General features: G+C 43.6%; 1 protein-coding gene across 5 annotated transcripts in view; it reads right to left on the bottom strand.

Annotated features, from left to right (window-relative positions):
- The window catches only part of MTUS2 (microtubule associated scaffold protein 2), a 489,829-nt gene that overhangs the window by 37,920 nt on the left and 433,903 nt on the right, over nt 1–18,006 (bottom strand). For all 5 annotated transcript variants that reach the window (XM_075127651.1, XM_075127661.1, XM_075127639.1 and 2 more), the window contains one exon: nt 13,042–13,108. In XM_075127651.1, coding sequence (XP_074983752.1) covers nt 13,042–13,108 — 67 coding nt within the window. The remainder of the gene's footprint in view (nt 1–13,041; nt 13,109–18,006) is intronic.

The raw sequence follows: 18,006 nt of genomic DNA, 5'->3' as shown, positions 1-18,006 counted from the left end.
AATGGTGGATGCTTGCAACTCTTGGTGAACAAGGTTCATATCGTTTCATAAACACACTTGCTCTATAATTTCCATGTCACATTCACTCAGCTTACTTGCCAAAGCCAGTGGTTACTACTTTTATCACTGGTCATGCTCTTTTCTCCTTTTTGCTATGTCTTCAGTCTGAGCCCATTCTTCATGCAGAAGCTGCCATGGTAGCACTAGTTTGTCAAATAAGGTACATCTACACTGTGTACTACTTTCAGCGGCCTGCAGAGTACATACAGTACAAACATAGCTATAAACAGATTGTGCATCCGATGAAGTGAGCTGTAGCTCACAAAAGCTTATGCTCAAATAAATTGGTTAGTTTCTAAGGTGCCACTCGTACTCCTTTTCTTTTTGCGAATATAGACTAACACGGCTGCTACTCTGAAACCTGTTTAGTTTATATATTCTAGAAATCCCCTCATAATTCATGGAGTCATAGAAATGTAGGGCTGGACAGGACCTCGAGAAGTCATCAATCCAGCCCCTTGCAACTAGGCACAACCAAGTAAACCTAGACCATCCCTGACAAGTTTGTGTCTAACCTGCTCTTAAAATCCTGCAATGATGAGGATTCCACAACCTCCCATCATTCCTTCCTGCAGAAAAACCATGGAAAGGGGAAAATGATCCAGGGAAATATGTGTGTTTGTACTTCCTGAATTCCTGAGGCCTAGTCCTGCTGGTGGGATGGCAATTGCAGAGACGCCTGGAGGCATGGCCCTTCCAGGTGTAATTCAGCTCCCAGTGAAGTCCCTGGGAATCTTTCTACTGATTTCAGTAGGGCCCAAATCCATTGATGTTCTAAGATTCATGGATCTTGAAGCAGCTACACAGGTGATCTGCCCCTCTGCACTACTCTTCGGACTCTCCTCTTCCACGGCACCATGGCTGATCAGGAGCCAGGCTGCCATGCCTGCCACCCGCTTCTGAGCCCTGGAACCCCTTTTGAGGGGGCTGACAGCATGGAATGGAACTTGTGGAAGTTAATGATTTCAGGGTCGCTATTAACTTCCATAAGTATTTGCCAGCAGGCTTCCTGGAGGAATGATGTGATGCACAGCAGCTGATCACCCAGTGCCACTACCTTCACTCAGCCATGCCCCTATCAAAACCCAGGGCCCTGACCATTGGTTTTTGCACAGATGAGGTTTCACAGGACTGGAGGGAACAGTTGGATGCTGCTTCTCTGTGTGTGTTTCCCACCATCTGATAGTTTTGAGAGCACTGAAATGGAGTTTCTGCCCTTCCCACGTCTTCTGCACCCTACAGAGGGAGGGAAAAACCAATAATTCTGCAAGATCAATATACGCAATGTATGAAGTCCTATTACTTTCCTTGTATGTGAAGTAGAAGATCAGCAATTTATATGGACATTAGATGAAGTTGCTTTCCTCTTGCGGTTTTGTGTTATAATTTTAAATGTTCTCTTATTATTTTGTTGTGTGACTATGCAGAGCTACATTTTGTATTAGCTTCCATTGCTGTGTGAAACTATCAAAGAGCCAAAGTACAATGAGATCAAGCTTCAAGCTCTGTATTCATTATAATTGAAACCTACTCAAGCTTTATATTGGAATTATAATGAAACCTGTCCTTCAGCAGTCTCTTTAATGAGATTGCTCAACACACAGGCCAAGGCTACGAAATGACACTTTTTGAACTAGAAGAAAGTAACTCTCAAACACAAACCATAAACCAACATGTTAAAAAAGGTAACAAAATCCTTCAGATACAAAGCAATTGTAGAGGTCTGAATAGAAAGCCCACTAATTTTGCTAATGGGGGATGGGGGATTGATCACTTGATGATTACCTGTTCTGTTCATTCCCTCTGGGCCACCTGCCATTGGCCACTGTCAGAGGACAAGATACTGGGCTTGATGGACCTTTGGTCTGACCCAGTACGGCTGTTCTTATAATAATGGATCTTGCTATCAGCTAGTGCAGAGGTGGGCAAACTGCGGCCTGCGGGCCACATCCGGCCCGCGGGACCATCCTGCCCGGCCCCTGAGCTCCCTCCCCCGCTGTACCCCGTCCCCCACAGCCAGAGTGCACCGCACCGCCAGCTCTCTGGCCCGTCGCTCCTGTCGGGCAGCATGAGTGGCATGGCTGCCTCCGGCCAGGCAGCAGGGCTGCGAGCTCCTGCTGCTCTGAGCAGCATGGTAAGGGGGCAGGGTGCGGGTGGGGGTTGGATGGGGTGGAGGTTTTGGGGGAGCAGTCAGGGGACAGGGAACTGGGGGGCTGGATTGGCATGGGAGTCCCAGGGGGGCTGTCAGGGGGTGGGGGTGTGGATAGGGGTCGAGGCAATCAGGGGACATGGAGGACGGAGGGTTGGATGGGGGTGGGGTCCCATGGGGGGGCGATTGGGGTGGGGATCCTGGGAGGGGGCGGTGACGGGACAAGGAGCGGGGGGGGAGGGTTCGATGGGTCGGGGTTCTGAAGGGGGCAGTCAGGGGGTGGAAAGTGGGAGGGGGCGGACAGGGAGCAGGGGCCAGGCTGTTTGGGGAGGTACAGCCTTCCCTACCCGGCCCTCCATACAGTTTCACAACGCTGATGTAGCACTCGGTCCAAAAAGTTTGCCCACCCCTGAGCTAGTGAGTCACTGGTATTGTGACACTGAGCTTTTGCTTTTCTTAACATAGAGAAATTGCAACACAATGCAGTAGCAATGTGAAATAAATGCCTGAAACCCCAGAGCTTCACTGTCACGGTGACAGATGGCAAATTAAAAAATATAATGTTTCTCAGATGGAGCAAGTCAGTGGAGCTATAGTGATTTACACAAGCTGAGAACTTGACCTTTTAGATTAGATGCTCTACATGCCCACAGATATAGATTAGGTGAGATAGACAGAAAGATTAAATACAACAGGTAAAATGAGAATTTTAATTTAGGAGCTCCATTCTGCTCTTTAGAAGATCCACACCCCATAACTTCAAAATATTGTTGGATCTTTGTGTGCAGTAGGAGCAATAGAACTGAGATCATAATTATGCTCTTTGATTTTTCTGGATCTGTTCTTGAGCATATAGCATTATCAGATCAAAACCCCTTTTAAATAAGGTCCATATTTAATGCATGTGTAACCCTACATTTTTGCATTTTCCTTGTTGTCACATCTTGGCTTTTCAGGCAATGAAAAAGGATTCCTAGTTAACATTACGTGGAAATAATTTGGCCCAGCATTATTTGAAGTTCACCTGGGACAGATCTGATACTTATTATTTAAAAAGAACCATCTGTGATTTGGTTAGAGCTTGGGGCATATTATGAAGAGGAAAGTGCAGAGAACACAAGGAGTTCTCTTTCCCTCCCTTGTGCCTCTCTGTAGGCTCCAGACACAATCCTACTGTCCAGACACAAAACTACTAGGGAATACAGGCATTGCTCTCTGCTACTGCCCCTGCAGGTGCTAACTAACCTAGGGGGGTAGCTCAGAGGGTAGGGTGGGGCCATCTCTCTTATCTCCTTTGCACTGGTTACCACAGGTTTCTGGGCATGGAGAGGAGCATCCATGTGGCATGCACTGAAGGGGTGGCAGAGCTGGTGCTATATCATGTGCTCTCTGGGAGTCTTCAGGAAGAATTCTGTCTGAGAATTATTCCTGGGGGCTCCTCGTGCAGCCTGGGTCTGGCATCAAACTCACAATGGGGCCCTACATATATTTAATGAAAAGAAGACAATAATAACCAGTAATTTATGGCCAGAATGGCCTTGCTTATGGGTTGGTCTGTTTGTTGGATCATATTAAAGAAGTTCTGTATTAAAATCACAAATGAGTTTGATTCCCCAGGGTATTACTAATTAAGAGGTCTCTTGGTTTTTGGTCTCTTATTTTTACTGTTTCTCTCCCTCTGTGTGAAACTTGCAAGCTGCTAATTGTGTTAGTACATCCTAAGACAGAGTCTGTTCTCAAAGCAATACTTTGTAACAACAACTACTCACACAGAGAGAGACTCAAAGCGATACTTTGTAACAACAGAAACAGCACACAGAGACTCCCTGCCCTTTTGTTGTATTCATCTCGCTTTGTTAACAATTGTGATTAAAATAGAGATAGAGGATGTATGTGGATGAATGCTTGGTGTGGATAATAACTGACTGATCAGGGAGGTGCCAGCCTAAGAATCCAGTGTCCATCGGCTGAAGAAGGCATCAAGTGGAAACAACCAGAGGACCCCCAGAGGGCAGACTGGAATCCACCCAACAGCCTCAAGGATGGGAGAACCGAAGAACAAGATAACATCTGGCAGCACAGAGCCGTCAGGAATGTGCCATCTGCTGATTGATTCAGCAACAGCATAATGAAGCAATTCCCATAGACTGGCATAGGAATAAATTCCTATAAAAATGGACTCTAGAAACTGAGAACTTTGGGGTCTGATTCTGGAAACCAACTTCCAGGAGCATCAGATGAGCATCTGACAAGGCCCTGCTTCCTCCTCGTGTCCAGGCCACCTGGCCAGTGGCTTGGCACGAGCAACTCTAAGGCTGGTAACCATGATAACAACCTTGCAGAACCTGTGTGTGTGTGTATGAATGAATCTGTGAATAAATATGAAATTGAATGGAATGTTATAGCTATAACTAACTGCTTACTATGATTCTTTCTGTATTCACAATAAATGTGGCATTTTGCCTTTTCCCCTTTATTAAGATCCTGCTGGTTTTTATTTTATTGGTATAACATGTTAACCTATATTTAATAGTCAGTTCTTTACTATGAAAATGAATGCCCTAGCCCCCACTTTTGGAAACAGACGTGGGCTTCATTTTATAGTACAAAGCTTCAGAGGAGAGTCCAAAGCACAATTCATATGGTGCAACGGCACAAGGCCAAAGTCAGGATGAAGGCAGTGTTTATTGCTAACAAACAGAAAGTCCACATGTGCCCAAGCAAATGCAAAATTTCAAAAACGTAGGTGCTCTTGGAAGTTGCTACAGTCACTGACATAGTAACAAAACAAAATCTACATCCCATCAAGAGGATTTCAGGCTGGATATTTTCCCCCGCAGATATTTCACTTGTGCTTTCCAGGCTGGAAGGGACTTTGATATAAAATGACATTTACTAGGATGACAACCTGCTCCAGGTTAAATCACAGAGTTGACATCACTGCTCCTCAGCTTTCCTAGCACCAAGCTGATGTTATTTCCCTTGGTGAATGACCTATAGACTATTCGCAAAAAGAAAAGGAGTACTTGTGGCACCTTAGAGACTAACCAATTTATTTGAGCATAAGCTTTCGTGAGCTACAGCTCACTTCATCCAATGTGATGCATCCGATGAAGTGAGCTGTAGCTCACGAAAGCTTATGCTCAAATAAATTGGTTAGTCTCTAAGGTGCCACAAGTACTCCTTTTCTTTTTCCATGAGTATGTGTAACTAAAATTGGCAACCCTATCCATGGGTCCTGCACATGCCTATCACAACATGCAGTATACCTCATCCAGTTAATTAAATGCCCCAATAACAACTATGTGGGTGAAGCCAGACAATCAGTACGCTCTCACATGAATTCACACAGGAAAATGATAAAAGACAAAAACACCATATTATCCGAGGGCAAAGAGTTTTCACAAAACTATCACTATATCTGACCTCTCAGTCCTCATCCTCAAAAGAAACTTGCCCAATACCTTCCAAAGAGGAACCTGGGAACTTAAATTCATAACTTTGCTGGACACTAAAAATCCTGGTTTTAAAAAGGACCCTGGATTTTTGGCTTATTACAACAATCTGTAACCCACTAAACCCCCACAATTTTTTGTCCTATGATTGCAGAGTTGCTAACTGGCCATTTCACCTTGAATGTTCCCTTACAATATATGTTAACTGTTTATGCTAAACAATCTGTTTCACCTTGTGTTTAGCTGTGAGTTCTGAGTACCTTTCCCAGACCCGAAGAAGAGTTCTGTGTAGCTGCTCGAAAGCTTGTCTCTCTCACCAACAGAAGTTGGTCAAATAAAAGATATTACCTCACCCACCTTGTCTCCTTCAGAGTTTATCTGTTTCTGATCAGAGGGCTGGCTCTACAGTTATTGTTCAGAGAGTATGATCCACACATCTTTAATTACATATGGGCTCTCTTTTCCTGAACCTTATTTCTGACTGATCATCCTTGTCGACGTCACGGTCTCCTTTGAGAACAGGACCCTGGCCTTCTGCGAAGCCCGAGCTCATAAGCTGGACAAATACACCCCCCTGGCTGACACCCTGAGAGCGAAGGGCTACGAGGTGCAGATGGATGCCCTGATCGTCGGAGCCCTGGATGCTTGGGACCCCTGCAATGAGCGTGTGCTGCAGACCTGTGGGATCGGTTGAAGCTAAGCACAGCTCATGCGGCGCCTCATGGTCTCGCACACCATCCGATGGTCCAGGGACATCTACATTGAACACATCACCGGCCACCGACAGTACCAGGAGGTGTGAGCTGGTACGACATCGTGCATCCACTATGGGAAAGGGACTGAGAGACTTTTTTCATTGGACCATATGAACTGGAACCATAAACTCACTGAACATTAAATCCCACCAAATGAGGGTAAATCCATCCTCACCATCGTATCCACTCATTATACTCCACACCTGAACATAGCCATTATATGAACAACATATCCCCATATCTCAGTGTCTGTACTTTGACCCGTTAAACTTTTAGCCCCAATCGGGGAGACTGCAGATTATGTATTCCTTACGCCACCCACTCCTAAACCGAATTTCGCACCCCTTGATAATCTGTACCTTATTTCCTGATAACCAGAAACTTCTATGCTTAAACTCTGTACCGTTTTCTTTTTACTTCAACATCATCTTAATAAAATTATTAAATCTGTTCTTGTTAAAGATGTGCTGAACAGTCATGAAGCCAGTAAATTGGATTGCACTCCTTCCACAGAGGCAGCGCAATGGTGCACACTGCATGTGTCCAGAGGGCAAGGGACTGGGCACTTGAGTGTAACAAAATGGGGTGTGTACCTAACTTGCAGAGGGAAAACGTGGGGCTTGTGAAGCCCAGAGTGGCATACTTGTACTGCCAGCGGCTAGTAGCTGGGGATATTTTCCCCTGGTGGGCAAAGACAAGGCTCCCTCCTGCTGCAAGCAGGTGATAGTGATTCACTCCAAATATCTTGGTTAACCCTGCAAAGTGTCACACCTTCCCTTACTGCTCCCTGAGTTACACATGCCCTGAGATAAGGAGTTTATGCATTTCTTCTTCATCAAGATATATGTAGCTCCTGTTTTCCATTACTACTATTAAGAAAAAAAAGCAAAAGCTTGTGCGAAAGTGAAGAGATATCATAAATCTTTGCACTCATCATTCCCCTGGCCCACAGATTTAAAACACAAATTCTTTTCTTTTATTGAAGAAAAGGCTAAAAATAAGCTGTGTAGAACAGCTTTTGTAATGAAAATAATATTAAATAAGTCAGCTTATTGTGAAATATGTCTTCCTTAAAAACCCATTAAAAAGCAGAGAAGTTCATATTTCATATGGATGGATATATACCAAAAAGTGTCCTGCTGATCAGTTTTTTTAATACTCTGCCCTTGTGAAATGCCTGCACACTTTTGTCCTTCAATCCATGACTGGAAAATGTCCTACCAAGATCTCCTTCCTCCTGACTTTTTACAAGTATTTTTAATAAAAACTAAAAATCCACAGTTCAGAGCTCTGTTGTACTGCCTCAGGCCTCCTCAGAACCCGACTCCAGTGTAGGATGTCTGCTTTTTAAAAAACATCTTGTTTTATAAGCATACAAGGAGCAATAATAATCCTCCAAAATAGGAGCCTGATTTAAAACCCATTGAAGTGAATGGAAAGCCTCCCTTTTGAATTCAGTGGCCACTGGGTTAGGGGCTCTGTGTGCCCAGAAGATATCTCCTTCTCAAGTATTTGAGCTCTGTAAGTATGTTACAAGTCCTTGTCTCACTTTGAATGTTAAGAAGAGAAGGCAGAAACTTTCTAAGGCAAAACCAATACTATGTTAAGAAGAGTTCTTTGTTTGGGCAGTAGGGATGGCAGAAGTTACTCAGATGTTTAAACAGAAAAATACTGTACTATGGCCCAGATCCTTAGCTGTACTGCAGCCATTTTGTGTTGACCTGCTGGCACAAAGGGACCCTGTAGACTTCTAGCAGACCATGGGAGGGTTACCCCAGTGTAGGGGGACCCCTCCAGTGGCATGGAGCCAATGTAGTAGTAAGAGGTCTGGTCTGGTCTGGGTTAAGGGGGTGAGGCCAAGGTTTTCTTGTGACCTATTGTTTCCTGGCTTCTATGTTGGCCCATTTTGACTTTTGGCAGCCAGTGCAAGTTAGCTCACACCTCAGACTGCTCTATCTCACACAGGGGACAAGATCAGTGCACTACTCTAAAGCCACCTTTGTGATGCCCTCTTGAGGTGCCCTGTGTGCCTCTTGGTCAGTGCTGAGGATCTGGCCCTGTACAGCTACTGTTTGCTGGTCTTTGGAACACATTCTGATAAGAAGAATTATAAGCAGGGAAAATAGTTGTCTCCATTTTTAAGCTTACCACTTTTTCTAATCCAGTGTTTACAAACTACTCTCATAGGTTGTCTCTTTCCCAGCATTCCTTTCCTTTAACAGACTACTTCACTGACACGAGTTAGGAAGCCCCTCTGGCTGGGGATGAGAAGCATGATGACAGGTACATTAAGAAAGTGGATGGACACAGGTTAGGATCATTAGGTTAGAATCCCTCTGTGCTGGAAGCTGGGTGCAAAGCTGTACATTGATATACCCTGCCCTTCGCTAAGTTGTGGCTTGGTCACTATTTGACTAAAGATGCAGAGGAAAAGTATATATATCGTATATGGCTGCAGCAATTGTGTTGTTAATTGGCCTTTCGAATTGGACAGATTGTATGAAATCCTGAGCCTTTGGCTAGGGCACATCCCCAGCTCTTTGGAGGATATTTTCAGTATGCAATACTGCTTTTTATTAGATGCCTTCACCTCCCCATTTGGGCCTGTGATATGTTTAAAGACCATTTGTACACCAGGCGTAAGGGTGAAGTTGGCTTTGATGATTAAGAAAAAAATCCAACTAGTCATTCAAGTGCATTCTGCATTTTTTATTATGTAAATAATATATCTATTATTTCATTTTAAAACAGCAAGGCAAACCCTTGTTAGTGCACATGGCGTGTAACTGTCTGAATAACACAGCTAAATTGTGACAGGCTCTGCCCTGCGTAGGGGGATACCTTCTCTCCTGGCACTGCTCCTGGTGCACAGGGATAACAGATTAATCAACCATGTGCCCCGATATAGACAGGATGGAGTGGGAAGGGGGCGGGGCAAAGCAATGATCCAGTTATTTATCCTCCCACTTTTAGGCATCTCGCTCCCCAGTGGGGAAATGGAATGAACAATGTCTTCACTCCCCAGAACTCAGGGAGCGAAGGGACTGCTACTGTGAGAGGACCTTGCACAGGCATGCAAGGAGGTAGATGAGGGGAGTCTTCTTGCACGTCCCTCTGCCCCTGTGCACCCATGGGAGCGCTTCATAGAATCTGGCCTTGTATAGACAACTTTGCAATCTTTCTATTGCAAGTTTTCTACAGAAAGCACACAGGAGGATGGGAACACCCTTTCTAGTCATTCCAAGGGGTCCTGCAGGTGGGCCTGATGACTAACTGATACGGATCCTTTCCAAGCACACACATGGGAGCAAATGACTTTTTCTGTTATCTCTGTTTGCAAAACCGATGTGTCTAGAGTAAAGAACAACAGGGCTAAATTCAGCCCTGGTAAAGTGAGTGCCATTCTGGTACTGCAAGGGAGTCCCGCCCACTTATCCTGAGCCTGAGTCTGGCCCAGTCTGCACATGGTTATATAAGGAGTCAGTGGAGTCCGATTACAGTTGTTTGCCACCGATCTGTTGTTTACAAGTTAGAATAATTATTTTTAATATCTTTATATATGGCTGTTTTGCCCCTGCTGTTTAAAGCCCCACTCCAAGGCCTATTCAAGTGAGTGAGGGTCCTTCTACCAGCCCAAGGTGTGCCCTCAGTAGTGTTATTTATTCAGTGATTGCTGTCTCTGGGGAGTAAGAGCAGGTCACCTGCTATCTTTGGTGGGAGGCATGGCCGAACTGCAGCCTCTCCTCAAACCCTTGCTGTCTCCAAGAAAGGTGCTTTGTTCAGGGGCATCACAGGCCAGCAGTGACCTCCTCTCAGATGTCCCTCCTGTGACCCGAGGAAAGGGCTGGGCTGCCTCACAGGATCCCTTCCATCTCTGAATGGGAAAGTTGATGGTCAGTAAATGATCTCTTACGCTTCCTTTGGATGGAGACAGCAGGCACCTGGTGCTCCTGGCTATAGCTGGGCCTAGAAGCAGAGACCATTTCAGGTGCATTTTATTTCCTTAGGCAAGCACTTAAAACAGCTGCCTATGTTCCTCATCTGGGATTGGATCCTGCACAGCAAAGGTGTCTATTGTTGTGTACATAAGTGCCAGGTAAATAGTGATGAGTAGGGCAGGAAGCAAAGAGGAACCTGAGCCTGCATTATTGAGAATGCTGCAGTGTGACCTCTAGACTGTGTACAGTGGATTACACCTTCAGCTCCCAGCAACACTGGTGTAAATCTGGAAGGAGCTCTATTAACTTCAGTGGATTTACACTGGCATAAAGCTGGAGTAACTGGGAGCAGAATCTGGCCCTAGCCAGTGCTTCTCTTTCCTTGCGCCGGCACTCACAAATGCATTGGAGTGCAACAACCTTGTGCTCCCTACCGTGCACTCTTCAGACTCAGAGACAGGCAGGATCAAAGCCAGACTGTCAGTGATACACAGAATTTGAAAACAGGGAATAGGTCTTTGAACCACAGCAGAGCCCTTCAAGTGTTCCCTCCCTGCCTGAAAAGCAAAAGCAGCACAGCAATTCCTTTGGAAGGGGAAGGGGAATACACAGCAGAGATGAAAACAGAGATATTGCAAATGTGATCTCGGCCCCCGTTGGACCATTCTGTGGGGATGGAGAAGCGAAGCCCTACCACAGTCTGAAAATTCCTACATCAACAGTAGGCCTTGGTAATGCAAATCCCTTTGAGGGCACAGCAGGGAGCCCAAGTTATTGAGCTCCAGCACAAGTGTCAGGGAAGGGTGGTGTAAGGGTTTTTAAAAATGGAAGAAGACAAATAAAGTTAAGCCCGAAGTAAAGTCCTCTGCATTCAGTGGGTGTCTCATGCTCTTGAATGCCTGCTCTCTGACTCTCCAGGGTGTGGGTTAAAAAGGAACTGGATGTGGGGGACTCAGGATGGCAGGGTCTGGGGAGACAAGGCTTTTTCACAAGCCTGATCAAGCTAATAATCAGACTTCATATTAAGGTTCTGTTTATATAGGGTTACCAAATGGTTACTATATGTTATAAGCATGTTGGAGTATGGGTTATCGATGATTATAAACCATTGTTATAAGCAATCACTTAACCTAACGGACTCTATAACAATTTATATAAAACACCTATTGACCATTTATTAACCCTTTATGAACCATTTTAAAATGGAACCTTCATATCAAATGCAACCAAGTTAATGAGGCTCTTAGCTACCCTTAGTCTTGCCATTAAGCAGGAGTAGTGTGGAAGCTGCACAGCCATGCTTTCATTGATACGCGTTCAGTTGTTCCTGCACCCAGCACCCCGGTTCCGTTAATCATTTTTTGCTCTATGGTAAGCATAACACACCCCACCTATGCTGGGATGATTCAGGTACAAAGAATTCAGCCTGATGTCTGGGTCCTGAGGAGGACCCATTTTCCTCTCCCTAGAGATGCAATCAATGTTCTAATGGTCACTGCCTTTCCTATCAGCTTCCAGAACAGAACAAAAAAGGGAAATGTGCTCACCAAGATGTACATAGAATAAATGGGATGAGTGGCACCAGCTGAGTTAGTCCCTGCCTTTCAAGGCACGTAGAGATTATAACCAATTTACTAAGTGTTAGTTTTTGTAGAACACTGATTTGGGGTTTTGATCTTGGTGCTCTTCCATTTGTAACCGGGAGTGCAGTACGTGTAAACTCACACAAGCAAAGTAATGAATTCCTAGCTAACAGTGCACTGCCACAGCGGAAGGCTTTCTGAGCTGGGTGGCATGTTCAGATGCTGTTTGAGAACAATGCCCCTCTGCCGTGTACATTGGCCAAACCGGACAGTCTCTACGCAAAAGAACAAATGGACACAAATCTGACATCAGGAATCATAACATTCAAAAACCGGTAGAACACTTCAACCTCTCTGGCCACTCAGTAGAAGATTTAAGGGTGGCAATTTTATAACAGAAAAGCTTCAAAAACAGACTCCAAGGAGAAACTGCTGAGCTTGAATTAATATGCAAAGTAGATACCATTAACTTGGGTTTGAATAGAGACTGGGAGTGGCTGGGTCATTACACATATTGAATCTATTGCCCTATGTTAAGCATCCTCACATCTTGTCAATTGTCTAAATGGGCTTAGATAAATGGGATTATCACTACAAAAGTTTTTTTCTCCTGCTGATAATAGCTCATCTTAACTAATTAGCCTCTCATAGTTTGTATGGCAACTTCCAACTTATCTATATGTGTATATATATATATACATATATATCTTCTTACTATATGTTCCATTCTAATCATTTGATGAAGTGGGCTGTAGCCCATGAAAGCTTATGCTCTAATAAATTGGTTAGTCTCTAAGGTGCCACAAGTACTCCTGTTCTTTTTGTTTGAGAACAGAGGATACAGATTTATAGTTCACCGTCTGTGAATAATAAAGATAATGCAGGATTAGCTCCAGTGTGTATGGTTATGAACCTGTCTCCACAACAACGAGGTAAAATTATTGTTCCCTGCAAGGCCACAAAAATTCACCACTGGGCTTAGGAAGATACTTTATTACAGCTCTGCAGGTTTCCTTGTACCACACAACAAGGAATAATTGCTTTTGTTACATGTGAGAAAGGACATTTTTCACATATGTTAGTATCTGAAGCCCTACTTACCAACTTCATCCCTGATGTTTGCAAGCTCAACTGACAACTCCTTTTCTTTCACAAGGGCACTTTCATTCTGTTAAAAAAAATAAAAGTATATGTATAGTGTTAGGATATAGATATTCAGGCCTGTCTGTAAAGGCCTATACTTTAAGAATGTAGGTATACATTTATCATTTAGCTAGTTATAGAGGTATAAAAGAAAGAATCAAAATCACTGTCTGCCTATGTAAGGGCCTTCTCTCACTGTGACGTCTGAGGCCCTGGTCTTAGGCTAAGGCCTTTGGCTAAGCTGCAGAGGCAGCCATAAGTTGGGAAGCGAACGGTCACATCCTCACATTCCAAACTAGTCATCTTAAAATAAGGCAATCTGGGGCTGTTAGGAAGGTGATCCGATCTATCATCTCCAGAGAAAGGGAAGAGCCTAGAAGATGTAAAAGGAAATTTAGTTTGATAGTTTTCTGTTTGGTAAGAACTCACTTATCAATAGACACAGCTGGGAAACACTTATGTCTTTACAGATGTAGTTGTGAAATCCTCACTTCTGTATTGTTTTGTCATTATAGTTTCCCCTTTATGATTGTTTATTTGCATGGTCTCTGTCTGGTTCTGTGATTGTTTCTGTCTGATGTATAATTAATTTTGTTGGGTGTAAACTAATTAAAATGGTGGGATATAACTGGTTAGCTATCATGTTACAATATGTTAGGATTGGTTAGGTAAATTTCAGTAGAATGACTGGTTAAGGTATAGCTAAGAATATTACTATATAAATTAGGGGCAAACAGGAAGTAAATTGGGATTCGAAAATAAGGAAAAAGGAACTTGGATTTAAGCTTGCTGGAAGTTCACCCAATAAACACTGAATTGTTTGCACCTTCTGGTATTGTTGCTCTCTGTTCATGCGAGAAGGACCAGGGAAGTGGGAGAGTGAAGGAATAAGATCTCTAACATCTAGTTCCTCGATTTATCCCAGATAAGCACTTTCACATGTTTATTTACTAAGCTGGATTAGGTAAATTCTTCAGATCTAGTTTTGTAATTATTATGAACTAATTCTCTTTTAAAAAGAAAAGGAGTACTTGTGGCACCTTAGAGACTAACCAATTTATTTGAGCATAAGCTTTCGTGAGCTACAGCTCACTTCATCGGATGTAGCTCACGAAAGCTTATGCTCAAATAAATTGGTTAGTCTCTAAGGTGCCACAAGTACTCCTTTTCTTTTTGCAAATACAGATTAACAAGGCTGTTACTCTGAAACCTCTCTTTTAAAACCAACTGTGGAAGCCAGCATTGACACAATCATGTTTCACGGAAGACTAAGGAATACAATATTATATTTACACACACATCTGTATTTGCAAGTCAGTGTTTGTGCGTGTCTGTGTTCCAGTTTGTGTGCACAGCACATATAAAATGGTATTAATGATATTCACATAGACAAACATATTTGTGTCCCTGCATATAGCAATACAGCTAGATCTAGATAGTGCAATATACACATACACATAAATTGGACTGTGTATATTAATATATTTATAGCATTATGTGGATAGTATACACAGTACACACACAAATACCAGTAATAACCCGACTTTCAAGTCTATATTTCCAGCTTTATGCATGGATATGGTACATTTTAATTAGACCAGAAGAAAAAAGACCACCTCAAAGAAGGAACCCCTGAATTCTTTTAACATACAACAAAGAATTAAGACAGACATTTAGCCGGAAGAATATAAAACATATTTATATTGGCAATACTAAGATGTCTCTACTAAAGAGTAAGGATTTTGGTAGCAGATATTTCATAAGAGCTGAATGAATCATGAGAGAAAGCTATCTGCAGGGAAATCCACAGGAGAGTGATTAAGTACAAGTGATCCCAGAGTAACAGCATGCACATAAAGCCACTTTTAAATTGGAATGTACCCTGTGATACATTAGGGAGGAGACAAAGGAACATATCCTACTGGGAACGTCACCAATGATTAGGAAAACTAAATCAAGCTACTATATAAATATGCCCCCAGCAAGGAGAGAACCAGAGTCTTTAAAAGGCACTACAGAAAAATCATATTCAGGGGAACATCCAAGGTAGTAGCAAATTCAATGGAAAGGAATCCCAGCAAGTAAACTGGTCAGCACTATGCAGGGCTGAAGGGAATCCAGGCACTTTAAGGACCAGTTCAGCAGCAGGCACTATGAAACATATGGCAGAAAGCTGGTGATTCTGTAACCAATTTTTATTTCCCTGCAGTCCAACAGTTAACTGAACAAAAATTTTAACAGAAATACATGAAAAAAAAGATAAAATTAAGAGCTAGAGAAGGAACTTTCTATAAAAAGGGCAGAAATACCGATAAAAAAAAAAGATTAATAGACTCCCCCTCCTGCCCCTGTTGTTTCTTCTTTAGCCTGCAGTGAGCACAATCCCTTTGCAACCTTCCTGTGCTCCTGTGTGTTCTGCTCTCACACTGCCTCTGTAATCAGCATGTCTCAGCAAAGCCTCTCCCACCCGATGCTTGTCTCTATGACACTACACCATTTGACTGGTTTTAGGCCATCTTGGATGAACTGTAGCAAGCATTTTGAGAAGAAAGAAAAAGGGAAAATATATATTGTTCTAAAATCTAGGCCATATTTTAGAGTAGAAACCACATGTACATACACAAACATACAAATGATTTATAGTCTTAGAAAAGAGCTAGAAATAATTTTAAATGTGCTATTTTATGGTTGGGAGCAGACTGTAGTCGGGGTGATTCTGCAGCCCCTTTTCATTGCCACAGAACTGCAGAGCACCGCAGTCCCTAAGAAATCCAGGGCCTGATTTCCATTCACACTTAGGTCACTTTACACCACTCTGGCAGTGTGGAGGGGCCTCAAAGTGGGAGTGATTTATATTTACATCCACTTAAAGGCCCTTTTTACTTGACTACAGCAGTGTAAAATGGCCTTAACTTAAATAATTCAGCTGGTTTAAACTCTTAGTAAATGTGATGGCGATATCATAAAATATCCAACACAATCAACAAGAATTAGAAGGTCCAATTTATCAGAATATATTATATATCTGCTATCAAATATGTTCCAACCATTAGTCAGTGAGTGTGATACTGTTACCACACTCACTTGTCTATCCACTGCTGCCAGGCTGTCTGTTACCACTCACTTCAGCTTCCAACCAGTGCTTTCATACACCAACCAGTGTATGTTCCAACTCAACCTTCCTCCTCCTCTTCTAGTTTGTTCCTCAGTTTTTGGGTTGGGAACCAGCAGCAGGTAAGCAGGTGGCACTGGGCACGCTACACTGGGTATCAGTGAAGGTTTCTGGAAGTGGGGAGACCAAGTGAATTGAGATTTGTGACCTGCCCTGCCTATGTCCTGCACCAGACTTGGACTGAGTGGTACTTTAAAAAAAATAATGTTCTAAACACTATGTGAATGAAAGGACAATATTTACTGGCTAAACTTCTATAGCTGTTAAGGTCAGTTTATGCCATAGGGCAGCGTTTCTCAAACTGGGGTCCGCGGACCCCTGTGGGTCCCTGAGGGTACTCCAGGGGGTCCGTGGGCCCTGCTGAGAAACTCCTCCCCATCCCTCAACTCCTCCCCCTGCCTCCCAGCATGTCGGGGAACACGCTTCCTACCTGTCCCAGCTCCGTTCCGCTCCCGGAAGCGGCCAGCACAAGCGGCCCTGGGGAGCCTAGCCACTATGGATGTAGAAGCCCTCTACACCAACATTCCACACAAAGATGAACTACAAGTCATCAGGATAATGATAATGATCATCAGAATAATCCTCGATAATGTCACAGCAAACCTGGTGGCTGAACTTTGTGACTTTGTCCTCACCCATAACTATTTCACATTTGGGGACAATGTATACCTTCTAATCAGTGGCACTGCTATGGGTACCCGAATGGCCCCACAGTGTGCCAACATTTTTATGGCTGACTTAGAACAACGCTTCCTCAGCTTTCATCCCCTAATGCTCCTATTCTACTTGTGCTGCATTGATGACATCTTCATCAACTGGACCCAGGGAAAGAAGCCCTTGAGGAACTCCACCATGATTTCAACAATTTCCATCCCACCATCAACCTCAGCCTGGACCTGTCCACACAAGAGATCCACTTCCTGGACACTACAGTGTTAATAAGTGATGGTCACATAAACACCACCCTATACCGGAAACCTACTGACCGCTATACTTACCTACATGCCTCCAGCTTTCATCCAGACCACACCACAAGATCTGTTGTCTACAGCCAAGCTCTACGATACAACCGCATTTGCTCTAACCCCTCAGACAGAGACAAACACCTATAAGATCTCTATCAAGTGTTCTTACAACTACAGTACCCACCTGTTGAAGTGAAGAAACAGACTGACAGAGCCAGAAGAGTACCCAGAAGTTACCTACTACAGGACAGGCCCAACAAAGAAAGTAACAGAACGCCACTAGCCATCACCTTCAGCCCACAACTAAAACCTCTCCAACGCATCATCAAGGATCTACAACCTATCCTGAAGAACGACCCATCACTCTCACAGATCTTGGGAGATGGGCCAGTCCTTGCTTACAGACAGCCCCCTAGCCTGAAGCAAATACTCACCAGCAACCACACACAGCAGAACCACTAACCCAGGAACCTATCCTTGCAACAAAGCCCATTGCCAACTCTGTCCACATATCTATTCAGGGGACACCATCATAGGGCCTAATCACATCAGCCACACTATCAGAGGCTAGTTCACCTGCACATCTACCAATGTGATATATGCCATCATGTGCCAGCAATGTCCCTCTGCCATGTACATTGGCCAAACTGGACAGTCTCTACGTAAAAGAATAAATGGACACAAATCAGACGTCAAGAATTATAACATACAAAAACCAGTTGGAGAACACTTCAATCTCTTTGGTCACTCGATTACAGACCTAAATGTGACAATTCTTCAACAAAA

The sequence above is a fragment of the Caretta caretta genome, chromosome 1 (genome assembly GCF_965140235.1).
Source record: "Caretta caretta isolate rCarCar2 chromosome 1, rCarCar1.hap1, whole genome shotgun sequence".
Lineage (NCBI taxonomy): Eukaryota > Metazoa > Chordata > Testudines > Cheloniidae > Caretta > Caretta caretta.
This window is presented reverse-complemented; position numbering and strand designations above follow the sequence as displayed.